Source organism: Hyperolius riggenbachi, chromosome 11, assembly GCF_040937935.1.
Source record: "Hyperolius riggenbachi isolate aHypRig1 chromosome 11, aHypRig1.pri, whole genome shotgun sequence".
Classification (NCBI taxonomy): Eukaryota; Metazoa; Chordata; class Amphibia; order Anura; family Hyperoliidae; genus Hyperolius; species Hyperolius riggenbachi.
The window spans coordinates 165,400,241-165,419,083 of NC_090656.1; the positions used below are offsets into that span (position 1 = coordinate 165,400,241).

The 18,843-nt window shown below is 42.7% G+C and overlaps 1 protein-coding gene across 7 annotated transcripts in view; it reads left to right on the forward strand.

Annotated features, from left to right (window-relative positions):
- RPGRIP1L (RPGRIP1 like) overlaps positions 1 to 18,843 on the forward strand; it is a 308,845-nt gene that overhangs the window by 158,134 nt on the left and 131,868 nt on the right. For all 7 annotated transcript variants that reach the window (XM_068260505.1, XM_068260504.1, XM_068260506.1 and 4 more), the window contains 3 exons: positions 4,474 to 4,591; positions 6,684 to 7,136; positions 7,991 to 8,142. In XM_068260505.1, the coding sequence (XP_068116606.1) occupies positions 4,474 to 4,591; positions 6,684 to 7,136; positions 7,991 to 8,142 (723 nt within the window). The remainder of the gene's footprint in view (positions 1 to 4,473; positions 4,592 to 6,683; positions 7,137 to 7,990; positions 8,143 to 18,843) is intronic.

Here is an 18,843-nt window from a genome sequence, read left to right on the forward strand (position 1 = left end):
CAACTAAGCCCATTTGGTATCATATACCCAAGGTTCACAAGTCCCGGACCAATCCCCCGGGCCGCCCCATTGTTTCTGGCATGGGGTCGGCCACGGAGAGGTTGTCCAGGTATCTGGACCACGTCCTGAGGCCGCTATTGGAGGAAATACCTTCTCACCTCTGGGACACCATGGACGTGCTTAGGGGCCTTGAGGGTCTAAAATGGCATACTGGCGATTTCTTGGCCACCATTGACGTTGAAAGTCTTTACAGCCGTATACCTCATACCTTGGGTATCATAGCCGTCAGGCACTTCTTAGACAAAACTGATAAAACTACGGTTTGTAAAGACTTTATCTGTGATTGCCTTCTGTTCGTATTAACCCACAATGCTTTTTTATTTGATAGGAGATGGTATTGGCAGGTGGCAGGCACCGCAATGGGGACAGCTGTCTCCTGTACATATGCCAATATATTCCTAGCATGGTGGGAAGAACTTTTTATACATTCAGAGGACAATCCATACAGGGCGAGCCTCAGGATGTGGTCCAGGTATGTGGACGACATCTTGGTATTTTGGTCCGGGACTCGTGATTCCTTTTTTAACTTTTTATCTTACATTAACTGTAATGTTGTAAATATGACCTTTACGGCTGATATTCATTCAGAGAGGATTGCATTCCTTGACCTGGAGTTGATAGTCCATAAGAATAGCTTGATATCTCAGGGATACCGTAAACCCACAGCCAGTAATGCCCTACTACACAAGTCGAGCTTTCATCCCACCCACGTTACTCGCACTTTGCCCTACTCCCAGTTCCTCAGGTTGCGCCGCAACAACGTCAACGATGCAGATTTCCGCAAGCAGTCTGAGGAATTGGGAGTGAGGCTTTTGGCCAGAGGGTATAGGGAACAGGATATACAAGAGGCTTTTAACAAAAGTAATCACATCAAGAGGTCAGACCTCTTGAGAAGGAAAACAACGAACTCTAGCATGCAACGGAAGATTCCCTTTTCCTTTGGCTACACCAATATGGCAGACCATGTGAAGAGGGTAATTAGAAGGAATTGGGACATTCTGACCAGGGATCCTATCTTGAAACCCCTGGTGACGGAGGGACCATTGTTCTCTTTCAGGAGGTCACCCACAATAGGCTCGTTGGTGAGCAGGAGCGAGTTTAAAACGGCAAGTGGAAGTGATTGGCTACGAGAAGGCGGCCCTTGGGGTAACCATAGGTGTGGGCATTGCAAATCGTGTAGTCAGATAAGAGTGGGTTGCCAATTCCATATTGGCCCACTTCGACGAAATGTGCGGTCGTTTTTCACATGTCAAACGCGGTTTGTGGTCTACACAATATGGTGCCCCTGTGGGAGGTTCTATATAGGAGAGACGACGAGATCAATTAATGAACGGTTCAGGGAACACTACAATTCCTTGAAATCTGGAAAGGGTTCTCCAAGAATGATCCAACACATGCAAGAAAGTCATGGGAATGACCCCAACAAATTGAAATTCGCAGGAATCATTCATGTCCCACCCCCGTCTAGAGGCGGAGATAGGGAGAAGCATTTGAAAAGGGAGGAAGCTATGCTAATCCTACAGTCAGGAGCTATGGGACCCTTAGGTCTTAACGACCATACAGATTTATCTTGCTTCCTTGATCCTTGAATCTCCCTTCCCTTTCTGTGTGTGTCCGTTGTTCTTCCCTCCTCCTGTCCCCTTGTTCCCTGGACGCCCCTGCAATTGACATGTTATTATGTGTTCTGTTTGCCTTGATACTTTATGCTTTGTATGCAATTTGTCATCTATTGTACTGTCATTATTTTGGAAGATGGTGGGAGCATACATTAACCACCCGCCTATCTTCCCTCTTTCTCCTTCCACGTTTAGTCTATCCCAGTTGGTGATATCTCACCACGGGATATGGGCTATTTTACTTCCCTTCATTTTAGCCCCCCTACCTTCCTTCCCCTCCTATTTCCTACAGTAGCACTATATTTAGCTATTATAGCACTGTGTGCTTTGTACTTAGGACTTTCCACCCGGATGGAGCACGATTTGGCCACACTGACACTTAGGGTTCTATGACACCTTTTCCATTTAGGATCTTCTGTATCCTTTACCCCCCACTCCACCCTCCCTTCCTCCCTATTTTTCCTACTTTCCCCTCCCCACCCAAGGTGTGAGTCTGGCCGGGTCGGGCCCCGTTCAAGTTTGGCCGCTGGGGGGAGTGTTTCTACTCACCCTATGCGACCTTATATACGCGTGCATAATTATGCAGTACGCATGTATCTAATTGGCATGCGTACGTTGTAGGCGCCACGCGGATTTTCATACGTATGTGACATACGTTGACGCAACGCGTCAATGCGTACGCACACGTGACGCGGAAGTAGGGGCGGCGCTGCCACCGGAAGTGACGCTAGACGCTGGCTCTGAATAGTATTTAATCAGCAGCCATTGCCCAACAGTTTGCAGCCTCCGTAGAAGCGCTGCTTAGCGCAAAACGGCCGTCAGGCATCCTGTGCCCAGCACCCACCATCCTCCACGCCTCTTCTCACCAGGGTATGTGTTCCTACATGCTATACTTTTTGCAAGATGCTGCACGTTTGCACTTGCAGCAGTGCCAGCTTTCCTGCTATCTTTGTCTGCTTTCTATTTTATGGATATGTCCTAGAATAAAGATTTAAAAACCTGGACAAGTGCGGACCTTTCTCTTCTACATTTTCCTGTGCTTTGCTGGCCTGGTCGTGCACTGTTACGGAGGTTTTGTGGATGGTAGCGGTGTTCACAACTTCGTTTCCACATAGACAACACAATATGTAGATGTAATGACAGAACTAAACAGTTGAAAACAAATAGAGGGGAAAAAAAACATACAAGCAAAAACAATGAAGTTGCTTAACTCTGAAAGTACAGTGTCCTTCACAGATAGGTCATGCACAGCACACCTCATGCCCTTTCTCTGGCTGGGAGAGGGAGCATTTTGTTGCCTACAAGCTAGGTTCCCACTTGAGCTGGACCTCCAATGGCTAGATAGAGTGGACAGTGTAGAGTCTGCTCTCAGGGTCCGTTGTGGTCCAGTTGGTGTCCAGTGCAGATGCTTACCACTATAACCTACTGTATATGGGAAATGAATCCGCTCTCCAGAATAGGAGTTCTTCCACTTACTGAAACGCATCCAACAGGATATGAAAAGCCACTTTTTGATTGGTAACCACTGACACCAGCAAGGTATACTACATACTCAAGTGGGGGCGGTGTAACAACCCAGTTTTGAAAGTATCTCGCTTTCCTATTACTTATTTATTCATATTTCTTGATATACTTAGTACATTATATTGGTGCTCCCTGTGGTGCTTGTGTTTCTTCTCTTTGGAAGCAAAGCCCCCCCTGACTGGATTCTGGTTTCCTCTGTAGAGGACCATCTTCTATGGCAGAGGCATGCCAGCTCATTTTCCAATGTCTAGGAATTTTAGTGTGCAGAGTAGAGACATAACCGTGCATACAGATGCTGCTACCACATGCACAAATACTTGCTTACACAATCAGAAAATAAAGCAGATGTTTTCAATGACTACACCACAGACATACATGTTTAATATGTGCAGATATGAAATTCTTCACGGCTGAAACAATCATTTGTGGTCTTTTTGAATGTCAGTTTGATGCCTGTGAAGACATTATCCATCAAAACACTGTAATTAAGCAATCAGCCATGGTGGGATATTTCGGCCAATTGCTTTTTCCCCTGGTGGTTCAGATGGCATCCTGCTTCTCCTCCCCATGGAGCAGTCTATTTTACTCAGTAGATTCTAAGCATGCGAGAACTGCCATAGGGCTGCCAACCGACAGTTAAACTATTCATTCTGATCCTTGTCCCTCAAATAGGCTCATTAATTAACATCCCACCACACACACAGGCCAGTATGGAGGGGGAGCCATTTAACATACTCACATCTTCTTGGATTCTAGGGGAAAACTGGAGAACACAGAGAAAATCCATACAGACACGTGCAGACATACAGTTTCCATGCAGATGGTATCTTAGGCAGTAAGCAAACACAGAATTGTCAAGCTACGTTGTTAAATACTTTAGGCACCATGCAACTGAGCACATCATCTTATGTATTCCTTCTCTTGATCCTTACACTAGACAGGCTAGCAGCACAATCTTTTGCTACAAAGTGGGCAGAGGGATGGTGTGGAATACCACAGTGTAGGATGGTTATGGAGGAGATAAAGACATTGGCCTGCGCTCTGATGAGATGACCTAGGAGGCCACGTAGGCCAAGAACCTTCTAGTGTGTGTACAAAGTCTTATGCCTCATATACACAGTACATGAATATCGGCCAGTAACATCCGCCTCTGCTGAAGCAAGGACCGTTAGAAGTCTTGCCAGTTGCACCTATTTCCTAATTGAAGCCAGTAGCTTATATTTAAGCCTCATTAAAGTCTACATTTGTATATATATATTTTTGTTTTCCTTAGGTTGAAGTGGAGGCTGTTACAATGAAGATGGAAGGCTTGCGGCATGACTATGACATAAAGTTGGAGCAATATGCCCATTTGCTTGATGTCAGGGCTGCTCGTATACGCAAACTTGAAGGTATGACTAATTATCTAACGGTTATATTAGGTGTCTAAAGTATTATACTGTTCTCATGTACTAGCTAAACATTTGTGTATGCTGTTTACTGGCTTAAATATTAGCAGGCTGGCAAATATTGTTTTGGAATTACAATTTTGTGTGTTATATTATACTGTATTATACAGTTCTCAGAAACATGACACCATTCAAGATCTATTCTGCTTTCGCCTATGGTTTGTTTTTTATATATAAGTCATTATGTAACCTAATTTTGTAACAGATCTCTTTTGGGACTGGCATTTCAGAAGAAGCAGCTGGTTGCAACGTTGTATTTGGGAAGTTGTCCATCTCTTCTGAGATGGACACTAAAATTGTTGGTGTAGTGATGTGTGTGCTGATAGCTGCTTGTATGAAATTACTAAATATGCAGTTTGGGTTACATTTAAGTTTGTGATTGGGTTTCCGATAAATTAGGTTCTGTTGTGTGTTATCATGCTAATCTACTTAATGTGTAGGATATGTCAACATGTAGTTGTCAACGAAATTATCTATTCTATTTTATCTGCTGTGCTTCGTATGTGTCCATCTATTAAAGTTTTGCTGTTTAGTTGGCAACTTAAAGGGACTCCGAGCATTGCCTGTGGGTATGCCTTTAAGCATACCCACAACTAATTAATTATATCCTCACACCTACCGGCATGATGTTTGTAATTATATCCCCCTGGGTTCCTTGTATTTCATTGCATTGCACTGAATGGAGGCACTGGGGAACGTGTCGTCCTGTATAATACAATGCTGAATAAGGAATCCAAGATGGCGGCCGCGATTTCTATAATAACGAAAACTAAAAGGCATAGGGTGGTATATATCATTGGAAAGAGGAGAAAGAGAGCTTCAAAATGGTATGCACCTTTCCATAGTTACTGCACTCCTCGGAGTCCCTGTAAAGGCTAGTCTGAATTGCAGGCTAATTTGTGAATCTTGCACTTGCATAGGTGGAGGCATTGCAATGCAGGTTAAATGTTCCTGCCTAAAGTAAATAATAAAACATAGCAATATTCCTCCCCATACCTTAGTTTGGAGGAGTTACTGAGACAAACTTGGGCTTTGTGTATCATATCTACAGATTCCATACTACTACAGCTGTGCCTTTTAAAATTCAGCGACAACCGAGCCTTCCACCACACAGACTCCTTTGTTACTTTGTCACTGGGTGGACCCTGACCTTTTATGTGCTTAACCAGAGGGACCCCTGTAATCGCAGTACCAAAAAGTGGAACGACTATTGACTGGCCACCCTTATCAATTCAAAATTTAATGGGAACATTTTCAAGTTTATATGGAACACAGCTCAGAAAAAAGCCAAACTTACTCACCTAAGCAGAGTACTCTGTGAAGGGCTGTGTGCAGGTTTCCTTCCCACCACCACCGCAGTCCACACACAAATGTCAGGTGCTTCCCGTCTCCTTTATTTCTAGCACCAGGTCATGCGCATTTCCCTTTCTTGGGCAATGTTGGGGGGATCTTATGGACGCCTGGATAAATCTATTCCAGCCATCTCAACCATCCAAGTCACAAGGAGGGTCATAGCCATAACAACAGCTGAAGAGAATGGCACATGGCCCATGATTATCTAAGCGATGTTGCAGAGCCAAGGCTGTACAGACATGTCTCTAGCTACTGATGTGTTCTGTTGGTATGCACGGTGGCAGACAGCTAACGGAGCAGCATGGGAGTAACATCATGTGGCAGAACAATGCTCTCATCACATGGGAAGAACAATGCTCTCGGCTGGCAATCCGCCAGGCTTATCACTAGCCGAGGTGTCGGGGAGCATCGGAGCCACTGTACACATGCTACATTCTTGCCAGGGACGGTCATTACTGGCTGTATCTCATATAGTGTGTGTACAAAGCTTTAGACTTACCAAGGCTCACACAATGACATCTAATGCACATATCACCTGGCTTCCTTACAGTCTGATATAATATTGACAAATGTGTGGTTATGTAAAAAAATATATTCATTTATGACCGTGGATTTCCTATGAAGTGGTTTCTTACAAAATAAATGTAACATGTATTGACTTTTCTTGTATTCTGGTTTGCAGCCCAGTTGAAGGATGTGGCATATGGCACTAAGCAATACAAGTTTACACCAGATATTGGTCCAGATGGTGATGTCAGTGTGTATGATGATCCCATACATCTGGAAAGGGGAGAGAATCTTTTTGAAATTCACATATCTAAGGTGGTCTTCTCACCAGAAGCTATTAGCAGTTTTGGAGACCAGGAACCTGCTACCTTCTGCACATATGCTTTCTATGACTTTGAGCTTCAGACTACACCTGTTGTGCGTGGCTTCCAGCCATTGTATGATTTCACTTCACAATATCGGTTACGAGTGGATGACTTTTTCCTACAATATATACAGAAGAATACTGTAAAGCTGGAGGTTCATTTAGCAATAGGAACTGACTTTAAGACAATTGCTGCTTGTCAGTTAAGGTTCCATGACATTTTGGAAAAAACTGGGCAGATCCATTTCACTTCTTCGATATTTGGTGAGTAAAATTACATAGTATGGTTGAATCAAGTCCCCCAAAAAAATTTATATTGACTTACTGTAGAGCATTAATGATAAATAGGGACGATCAATGAGATGCAAATATTTCCGAGTTTATGCAGGATTCTGTATTTTCCTGCATATAAGACTACTTTTTAACCTTTGAAAATCTTCTAAAAAGTTCGGGGTCGTCTTATACGCTGGGTGTAATTGATGCTGCTGAGGACTGTAGTGAATCAGCGCAGGCACGCATGTGCGCGATCTGAGAGGCAGAGGAAGTAAATAGGATACAAGGGTGGGCCAGAAGGGTGAGAGAGGCGTGTTTTATGGGCACAGAGCGATCTATTCTTCCATACCTCTCTGATAAACAGGGAGAGAGGGAGAGCTGACCTATCCGCTTAGAGAGTGGGAGAGGGAGAGTTGACCAATCCAACCAGTCATTCACATATATACGGTTATATACTGGGTACCACATACAGTACAGTATATGATGTTTTTTAATATTTATTTTGTGTGCGTTGGAAGAGGGGTAGTCTTATACGGCGAGTATATCCCAAACTCTATATTTTAACTGGAAAAGTTGGGGGGTCGTCTTGTAAGCCCAGTCGTCTTATACGCCGGCATATACGGTATGTCATTTTTTTGCAAATATTTGCAGCTTGAAAATGGACCAATCAAGTCCCACCCAGGTATAAACCGATTGTTCCATCTAATCCGCATATATCTGCATAAAAATGTACATACATCTTCATGAATTCAGAAATAGTAGCATCTCATTGATCATTCCTACTAATAAGTTCAAAAATTTAGTGGATATTGGTTCAAATAATTAAATCATGCTTTTTATTTCAGAAACAGACAATCATGTCAATAATTATGGCACTGTGGAATACTGGGTCAAGCTTCAAGTGCCCATGGAGCAAGCTTTTCGACTGTACAAGGAAAGAGCTAAGGCTTTGGGTTATATTTCTTTAAACCTCACAAATCCATTGCAGAATGAGCAGGTAATGGCTTTCTCTTACCTTTGTTGGGAGATGAGTTATATGACCTAAGGCCTTATTCCCACTACAATATGCATCCTGTATATAAAAATGTCATTGCTACATATTATTAGTACACTTGCACACCCCCTTTCAGTTGCAATAAATGGGACGTAAATGCATCAAAAATGCAGATTGCAGTGTGTTTGCTCACACTGCATTGCATCATATAAGGGCCAGCACTTGCAATTGTGCAATGCCATGCACGGCTATAAGGATTCGGATGTGTGCTGTGGTAAACTGAAGCATTGGGCTCTATTCATAAAACCTTTCCGGTAAAAAAAATCTTGGAGGGAAAACACCGCATCGGTATTTTAGACTTTTGTGTGCTAATTCATAAAAATGAATACACTTGTGATAAAAGGTTGGGGAATTCCCGCACTAAACTAGCAGTGCTGGCTGAGTTGTTACATTTTCTCTGTGCAGAGACAGAGTTACTATAAAGGAGGCAGCCCCAGCATCCCTTTACATGTAAAAACATTTTTAAAACTGCCTCTCCTTGCCCTGAATCTTCTCTGAATCTGTCTATTAGTCTTTCTAAACAATCTATTTAATTGCCACAGCTTAGAAGAACTTCCAGAAATGTTACCCAAGGTTTTAAAAAACATATCCTTGGTATTCCGGGATGCAGTTTTTGCTCTGCTCTCACCATGGGCGTCCGCACATATGGCAAAATCGGGCATCCGCCCGACCCTGGCCGCCCGCTGCCCCCCCTCGGCCGCGTGCCCATGCGGCCAGCAGCGCAGAGCGGAGGGAGAGCTATGTGCAGATAGCGGGGAAGGGCGGACGTCTCCCCCCCCTTCCCTCACCTTAGGGGGCTCTCCCTCCCTTGCTCTCCCCTCCGTAGTCCAGGACGAAGTGTGCAGCGGCTGGGCAGCGGGCGGAACCTACCTCGTCTCGCTCCTGCGCCGGAAGTTCTGGTGCCGCACTCTGGTCTGGACCAGACTAGAGTAGCGGCTAATCCATCCGGCGCCTGCGACGAGACGAGGTAAGTTCCGCCCGCTGCCCAGCCGCTGCACACTTCATTCCGGACTCCCGAGGGGAGAGCGAGGGAGGGAGAGCCCCCTAAGGTGAGGGAAGGGGGGGGGGGAGACGTCCGCCCTTCCCCGCTATCCGCACATAGCTCTCCCTCTTCTCTGCGCTGCTCTCCTCCTGCAGGGGCACACCTGGCTACTTATTCTGGGGACATTTACCCCTGCCTACATATACTAGGCACATATACCCCTGGCTATATATACTGGGCACATATACCCCTGCCTACATATACTGGGCACATATACCCCTGACTACATATACTGGGCGCATATTCCCCTGCCTACATATACTGGTCACATATACCCCTGGCTATATATACTGGTCACATATACCCCTGGCTATATATACTGGGACATATACACCTGCCTACATATACTGGGACATATACACCTGCCTACATATACTGGGCACATATACATCTGCCTACATATACTGGGCACATATACCCCTGCCTACATATACTGGTCACATGTACCCCTGGCTACATATACTGGTACATATACCCCTGGCTACATATACTGGGACATATACCCCTGGCTATATATACTGGACACATATACCCCTGCCTACATATACTGGGCACATATACCCCTGACTACATATACTGGGCACATATACCTCTGGCTACATATACTGGGCACATATACCCCCTGCCTACATATACTGGGCACATATACCCCTGCCTACATATACTGGTCACATATACCCCTGGCTACATATACTGGGACATATACCCTTGGCTACATATACTGGGGACATATACCCCTTCCTGCATATACTGGGGACATATACCTCTGCCTACATATAATGGGCACATATACCCCTGCCTACATATACTGGGCACATATACCCCTGGCTATATATACTGGACACATGTACCCCTGACTACATATACTGGGGACATATACCTCTGGCTACATATACTGGGGACATATACCCCTGCCTACATATACTGGGACATATACACCTGCCTACATATACTGGGCACATATACCCCTACCTACATATACTGGGCACATATACCCCTGGCTACATATACTGGGACATATACCCCTGGCTACATATACTGGGACATATACCCCTAGCTATATATACTGGACACATATACCCCTGCCTACATATACTCGGCACATATACCGCTACCTACATATACTGGGCACATATACCCCTGACTACATATACTGGGCACATATACCCCTGGCTACATATACTGGGACATATACACCTGCCTACATATACTGGGACATATACACCTGCCTACCTATACTGGGACATATACACCTTCATACTGGGACATATACACTTGCCTACATATACTGGGGACATATACACCTGCCTACATATACTGGGACATATACACCTGCCTATATATACTGGGACATATACCCCTGGCTACATATACTAGGACATATACCCCTGGCTACATATACTGGGACATATACCCCTGACTATATATACTGGGGACATATACCCCCTGGCTACATATACTGGGGACATATACCCCCTGGCTACATATACTGGGGACATATACCCCTGGCTATATATACTGGGACATATACCCCTGGCTACATATACTGGGACATATACACCTGCCTACATATACTGGGACATCTACACCTGCCTACCTATACTGGGACATATACACCTTCATACTGGGACATATACACTTGCCTACATATACTGGGGACATATACACCTGCCTACATATACTGGGACATATACACCTGCCTATATATACTGGGACATATACCCCTGGCTACATATACTAGGACATATACCCCTGGCTACATATACTGGGACATATACCCCTGACTATATATACTGGGGACATATACCCCCTGGCTACATATACTGGGGACATATACCCCCTGGCTACATATACTGGGGACATATATCCCTGGCTATATATACTGGGACATATACCCCTGCCTACATATACTGGGACATATACCCCTGGCTATATATACTGGGACATATACACCTGCCTACATATACTGGGACATATACAGTGATGTGAAAAACTATTTGCCCCCTTCCTGATTTCTTATTCTTTTGCATGTTTGTCACACTTAAATGTTTCTGCTCATCAAAAACCGTTAACTATTAGTCAAAGATAACATAATTGAACACAAAATGCAGTTTTAAATGATGGTTTTTATTATTTAGTGAGAAAAAAAACTCAAAACCTACATGGCCCTGTGTGAAAAAGAAATTGCCCCCTGAACTTAATAAATGGTTGGGCCACCCTTAGCAGCAATAACTGCAATCAAGCATTTGCGATAACTTGCAACGAGTCTTTTACAGCGCTCTGGAGGAATTTTGGCGCACTCATCTTTGCAGAATTGTTGTAATTCAGCTTTATTTGAGGGTTTTCTAGCATGAACCGCCTTTTTAAGGTCATGCCACAACATCTCAATAGGATTCAGGTCAGGACTTTGACTAGGCCACTCCAATGTCTTCATTTTGTTTTTCTTCAGCCATTCAGAGGTGGATTTGCTGGTGTGTTTTGGGTCATTGTCCTGCTGCAGCACCCAAGATCGCTTCAGCTTGAGTTGACAAACAGATGGCCGGAAATTCTCCTTGAGGATTTTTTGGTAGACAGTAGAATTCATGCTTCCATCTATCACAGCAAGCCTTCCAGGTCCTGAAGCAGCAAAACAACCCCAGACCATCATACTACCACCACCACATTTTACTGTTGGTATGATGTTCTTTTGCTGAAATGCTGTGTTACTTCTACGCCAGATGTAACGGGACACGCACCTTCCAAAAAGTTCAACTTTTGTCTCGTCGGTCCACAAGGTTTTTTCCCAAAAGTCTTGGCAATCATTGAGATGTTTTTTAGCAAAAATGAGACAAGCCTTAATGTTCTTTTTGTTTAAAAGTGGTTTGCGCCTTGGATATGGTGGAGTCGTGAACACTGACCTTAATTGAGGCAAGTGAGGCCTGCAGTTCTTTAGATGTTGTCCTGGGGTCTTTTGTGACCTCTCTGATGAGTTTTCTCTGCGCTCTTGGGGTAATTTTGGTCGGCCGGCCACTCCTGGGAAGGTTCATCACTGTTCCATGTTTTTGCCATTTGTGGATAATGGCTCTCACTGTGGTTCGCTGGAGTTCCAAAGCTTTAGAAATGGCTTTATAACCTTTACCAGACTAATAGATCTCAGTTACTTTTGTTCTCATTTGTTCCTAAATTTCTTTGGATCTTGGCATGATGTCTAGCTTTTGAGGTGCTTTTGGTCTACTTCTCTGTGATAGCTCCTATTTAAGTGATTTCTTGATTGAAACAGGTGTGGCAGTAATCAGGCCTGGGGGTGACTACAGAAATTGAACTCAGGTGTGATAAACCACAGTTAAGTTATTTTTTAACAAGCGGGGTAATAACTTTTTCACACAGGGCCATGTAGATTTGGAGTTTTTTTTCTCACTAAATAATAAAAACCATCATTTAAAACTGCATTTTGTGTTCAATTATGTTATCTTTGACTAATAGTTAACGATTTTTGATGAGCAGAAACATTTAAGTTTGACAAACATGCAAAAGAATAAGACATCAGGAAGGGGGCAAATAGTTTTTCACATCACTGTACACCTGTCTACATATACTGGGACATATACACCTGCCTACATATACTGGGACATATACCCCTGGCTGGGGACATCTCTACCCCTGGCTACCAGTTCTGGCGACATCTATACCGCTGGCCACCTATTCTGGGGACACCTATAGACCTGGGGCTACCTATTTTTGGGGAACCACTGCTGTCAGATTGAGTGTATTTTGGGGAACTGCTGCCAGGTGAGAGGTGTTTACCATATAAAGGGGGCATTCTGCCTATTTATGTGAAATGCTGTCTATTTATGTGCCTCATGACTGCTGAATTTGTCTTGTTGGGGGCCTCATGGTTACTGACTTTGTCTTGTTGGGGGCCTCAAGATTGCTGAATTTGTCTTGTTGGGGGCCTCATGATTGCTGAATTTGTCTTGTTGGGGGCCTCATGATTGCTGAGTTGGTCATGGTGGGGGCATCATGATTGCTGAATTTGTCTTGTTGGGGGGGCTCATGATTGCTGAATTTGTCTTGTTGAGGGTCACATGATTGCTAACTGCGAGACTATGGAAAAGCTGAATCATCATCATATGAGACAATAGCATTAAACCTACTTTTTCCGCTTTTTAAAACAGAAAATGAAACTGGGAGGTTCTAAAAAATGAATAATTTTTTCAGGAGTAGGATGGATGAAATTGTTTATCTTCACAGTTTATTTTCAACTTGGATTTTCCATAATGTTCATGTATGAGTTAAAACATTTGTAATTAGTTTAAATTGCTGTTGGCACTTTGTGATAGTAAAGTGACTTTGCAGTTTGGACACTCGACCTCCAAAAGGTTCTCCACCACTGTCCTAATCTAATGTCCCACCATTGCTAAGTTCATGTAAACTTGTCTCCACCCACGACCACACCCAGTTTAAAATTTCTAACATGGGGGGGGGGGGTAAAGGATGACTTACCTCCCCGATAAGGACACAGTAGTAAAGATTATAAACTATTTATTCTTACTCCAACAATCTTTTGCAACGCGTTTCGCGGGTCCACGCCCGCTTCCTCAGGCAATATAATACAACGAGCAACTGTAGACAAAAAACATGTATGCAAACTGTATATAAAAATATGCAAAGAATGGACATAGGTAAAAAGCCATAATAATCGATAAAAATCGAGACATCAAAAATAGGACATAATGCAACATAAATTAGGACATGCTGCAACATAAATCAATATTTACATACATATGAAGGTTACTGCATAATACAAAAATGTATAAAAAGACCTCTTGTACATGCATAATTTAGTTTCTACCTGCTTGTTATTCATTTGTCATACTCTCCCAACACCACCTATCAAGTATATCCCTTCCATGAGCACAGTAAAGCCATGTTTATGCATCTTATTTGCATTAGATTCTTGCAAAAAAAAAAAAAAAACAGAGAGCACCGCAATATATATAAGTTGTAACTGACAAATTGTGCGTATCTAGAGCAAAGAGATTAAGGCATACAAAAGAGAGAAAAAGATCTCACAACGCACCAAATTGTCTTGATAATATATATGACTATCTTTATTTGTATCAAAAAAAGAACTCTAAAACGTATCTCAATAACTGGGTAAAAAAACACAAAATATGTACAAAGACAGACACTAGGTAGGGGGACAAAATACAACCAATATAAATATAAAAACACCCTGTAATAAGGGTAGTATGACTGCTCAAGCAATCACAAGATAATAAGGCATATTGGGGCTTACAGTATGGAAATACAAATGAATATGCGGAGTCTATGCATCAAATAATATGAGATGGTAACTAGTCAATGTATGCAACTAAAAATATACATTCCAAAACAGTGCAATAAATAAGGTACAGAATCCAATGTAAATAGTATACACAATAGAAAGTAGCAAAGTGACACAGAGCATAATAATACCATCAATTTGCTGGTCCTGCCAGCTAACTAGCATACACCATCAAGTGAGAGATGCAAGAGTGAGCGGTCACTGCTATATTACCTGCTGACAGCCCCAAACAAGTGCGCCTATACAACCGTAGCCACCCGGGAGAGGGGTCTAACACGTGTGTTGCCGGCCGACTGCCCCCACAGATCGTGGTCTCTGAGGAAGCCGGCAGTCGGCCGGTGACACGTGTTAGACCCCTCTCCCGGGTGGCTGCGATTTTTTTTGGGGCTGTCAGCAGGTAATATAGCAGTGACCGCTCACTGTTGCATCTCTCACTTGATGGTAATATAGCGGTGACCGCTCACTGTTGCATCTCTCACTTGATGGTAATATAGCGGTGACCTTATTTATTGCACTGTTTTGGAACGTATATTTTTGTTGCACACATTGACTAGTTACCATCTCATATTATTTGATGCATAGACTCCGCATATTCATTTGTATTTCCATACTGTAAGCCCCAATATGCCTTATTATCGAGATTGTTTGAGCAGCCACCCCACCCTTATTACAGGGTGTTTTTATATTTATATTGGTTGTATTTTGTCCCCCTACCTAGTGTCTGTCTTTGTACATATTTTGTGGGGTTTTTTTTACCCAGTTATTAAACGCTTCACAACTGAGGGGTTTTACCCCTTCAGCATCCCAGCAATTTTCACCTTTCACCGCTCCTTACATTCATTCGCGTATAACTTTATCATTACTTATCGCAATGAAATGAACTATATCTTGTTTTTTCCGCCACCAATTAGACTTTCTTTAGGTGGGACATTATGCCAATAATTATTTTATTCTAAATGTGTTTTAATGGGAAAATAGGAAAATATTTGGTAAAAAAAATCATAATTTTCCATTTTCGGCCATTATAGTTTTTAAATAATGCATGCTACTGTAATTAAAATCCATGTAACTTATTTGCCCATTTGTCCTGGTTATTACACCGTTTAAATTATGTCCCTTTCACAATGTTTGGCTCCAATATTTTATTTGCAAATAAAGGTGCATTTTTTTCAGTTTTACGTCCATCTCTAATTACAAGCCCATAATTTATAAAGTAACAGTGTTACACCCTCTTGATATAAATCTGACACCTTTAGGTAAGACAACGTTTTTGAAACATATGAGCCAAACGGGCTAATTTGAGAATGTATGTTGTTTTTATATTGGCTATTTGTGACTGATATTGATCATCATTAGTTGTGATGAGTGAAATTAGTGGTTTATCACGACACGTGTGTCATGCTTTTAGTGTATGGAAGGTATGATGGTCGCTCCTGTGCATTCATGATATCATGGTTTTCCGTTGAACATATATGTACATAGGTGTCATATTGAAGTGTATGAAGGGTACAAGGGTGTGGTGGCTGCTGCGGCATACAGTGCCCCATTACAACCACATTTTTCTATTGCAGTAATGGCTATTGTACATAGTGCCCCAGTGCAGTTACTGGTAATGATATTTAAAGGCACAGATCCAATTTCATCAGGAGTACGTGTGCTATATGTGTATTTATGTGTATGGGTGTGCATATATGTGCATATGGTTATTATTTTATTACTCCATGATGAATCTAATGCAAATAAGATGCAAAAACATGGCTTTACAGTGCTCATGGAAGGGATATACTTGATGAGTGGTGGTGGGAGAGTATGACAAATGAATAACAAGCAGGTAGAAACTAAATTATGCATGTACAAGTGGTCTTTTTATACATTTTTGTAGTATGCAATAACCTTCATATGTGTGTAAATATTGATTTATGTTGCATCATGTCTTAATTTATGTTGCATCATGTCCTATTTCTGATGTCTCGGTTTTTATCGATTTGTATGGCTTTTTTACCTATGTCCATTCTTTGCATATTTTTATATACAGTTTGCATATATGTTTTTTGTCTACAGTTGCTCCTTGTATTATATTGCCTGAGGAAGCGGGCGTGAACCCGCGAAACGCGTTGCAAAAGATTGTTGGAGTAAGAATAAATTGTTTATAATCTTTACTACTGTGTCCTTATTGGGGAGGTGAGTTATCCTTTACCCCCAGGACCCCCCCCCCCCCCCCCCCATTTTAGAAATTTTAAAGTTTTTCACTCTTTCTGGCGCCTCTGTTATCTTCCCGATGTTAATATCCACTGTCGGATGGGTGTGATCACCTTTTTCTGCCTACGGAGAGCGACATCTTAGCCTGAGTGGGGACAGGCCTAATATCCCCTCAAGCACTATCAGTGGTTGCCTATTTCCGGCAACCCATATTTGTGAGTATAATCTTACACAAATTTATTAACAACTATCAATTAACAATAATACACTATTGGGGCTCTCAATCACCCTTCCCCCCCCCCCCCTTTGTCAAATTGCATTGTTTTATGTATTTTATATGTAAATATATCCTTAACCTCCTCAGCGGTATGGACGAATATATCCGTCCATCACCGCCGGAGGTCGCCGCTCAGGCCCTGCTGGGCCGATTTTTGCAAAATAAAAAGCAGCACACGCAGCCGGCACTTTGCCAGCCGCGTGTGCTGCCTGATCGCTGCCGCTCTGCGGCGATCCGCCACGAGCAGCGGCGAAAGAGGGTCCCCCCAGCCGCCCGAGCCCTGCGCAGCCGGAACAAAAGTTCCGGCCAGCGCTAAGGGCTGAATCGGAGGCGGCTGACGTCAGGACGTCGGCTGACGTCCATGACGTCACTCCGCTCGTCGCTATGGCAACGATGTAAGCAAAACAAGGAAGGCTGCTCATTGCGGCCTTCCTTGTTTATTCTTGTCGCCGGAGGCGATCAGAATGACGCTTCCGGAGCGCCCTCTAGTGGGCTTTCATGCAGCCAACTTTCAGTTGACTGCATGAAACAGTTTTTTTTTTATTTAAAAAAAACCCTCCCGCAGCCGCCCTGGCGATCTTAATAGAACGCCAGGGAAGTTAAAGTGTTAGCGTACCTGTGCGATTCAAATGAGGCTCTGTGAAATGTAGTATTCTTGCATTACTGAGTTTAAAATGCTGAATGTGGCCCCTTGCTTGTCTATTTTCCATGCTCATTGTTTCCTGAAGAGCTGATAAGATCTGCACAGGGTAAATCATTGCAGGAAAAACAGAAAGAAGGGATCTGGATTTTTTTTTTTTAGAAACAATGAGGAATATTTTCAAAGCGCATACTTCAAAAGGGATCAGATACATTGGAGCTATTTTAATTAGCTCAAGCATAAAATATCATCCTATATTACTGATGAGAGCCAATTTTAAAGTCAACCTCCAGACTAAAAATCTACTCAGCAGCACTGAAACGGCTTGGTGTTTCATTAACAGTTTCACAGCATCAGAACTTTGTTTTTCTTACCCAAGCCTCATTTTTAACTGCACAGAAGAAAACTGCCCAGGCATTTTTCCCCTGATGCTGTGCACAACATGATGGGATTTCTGATATTGTTGTTCTCGTTCTGCTGTTTTGGTGCAATTTTTTTTTTCTTATTTTGAGTTTGAGATTTGAAGCCTAGTGCGTAGCTGGGAGGGGTAATCAGGACACAGAACAGTTGGAACTGTGTCTCATGCTCCCTGTCACCTCCTTTCAACCAAAAAGATGGCTTCCCCTATGAAAAAGATGGTTGCCCCCATAAAATCACAATCATTTGCCTATTCTTTTAAAACTTTTTATTTTAATTAACATAACTAATGTAACTTAATGACAGTATGTTTAGGCTGAAGTTCCCCTTTAAGGTGGCCGTACACAATTCAATTATTTTTTCGTTTCGCCACTTAATCACATACTTGAAAAAAAAAATCAACCAATATACTATACAAATAGGATACATTTTTCTTAAAATTTCAAAAAATAAAATAAAAATTAAAGCATTAATTTTTTTGTACTTTACTAGAACCACAAGAGAAAGAGATGTATTCTCTAACCAGTCATTACCTGCTATATATACAGGCTGCCTCAAGTCTATTGAGTAATTAAAATGGCAAAGCATTTGCATATTGCATTCGCCTACCAGAATATGCAGGATCTAAAGCTACCTCCTTGCTATTCCTGCAGGAGTTGGCCCACGCAAAATACATTGCATCTCAACAGGGGCGCCGCATGTAGGCCTCCTCGTACCCCCAAAAAATGGGGGACAGTGCAGTC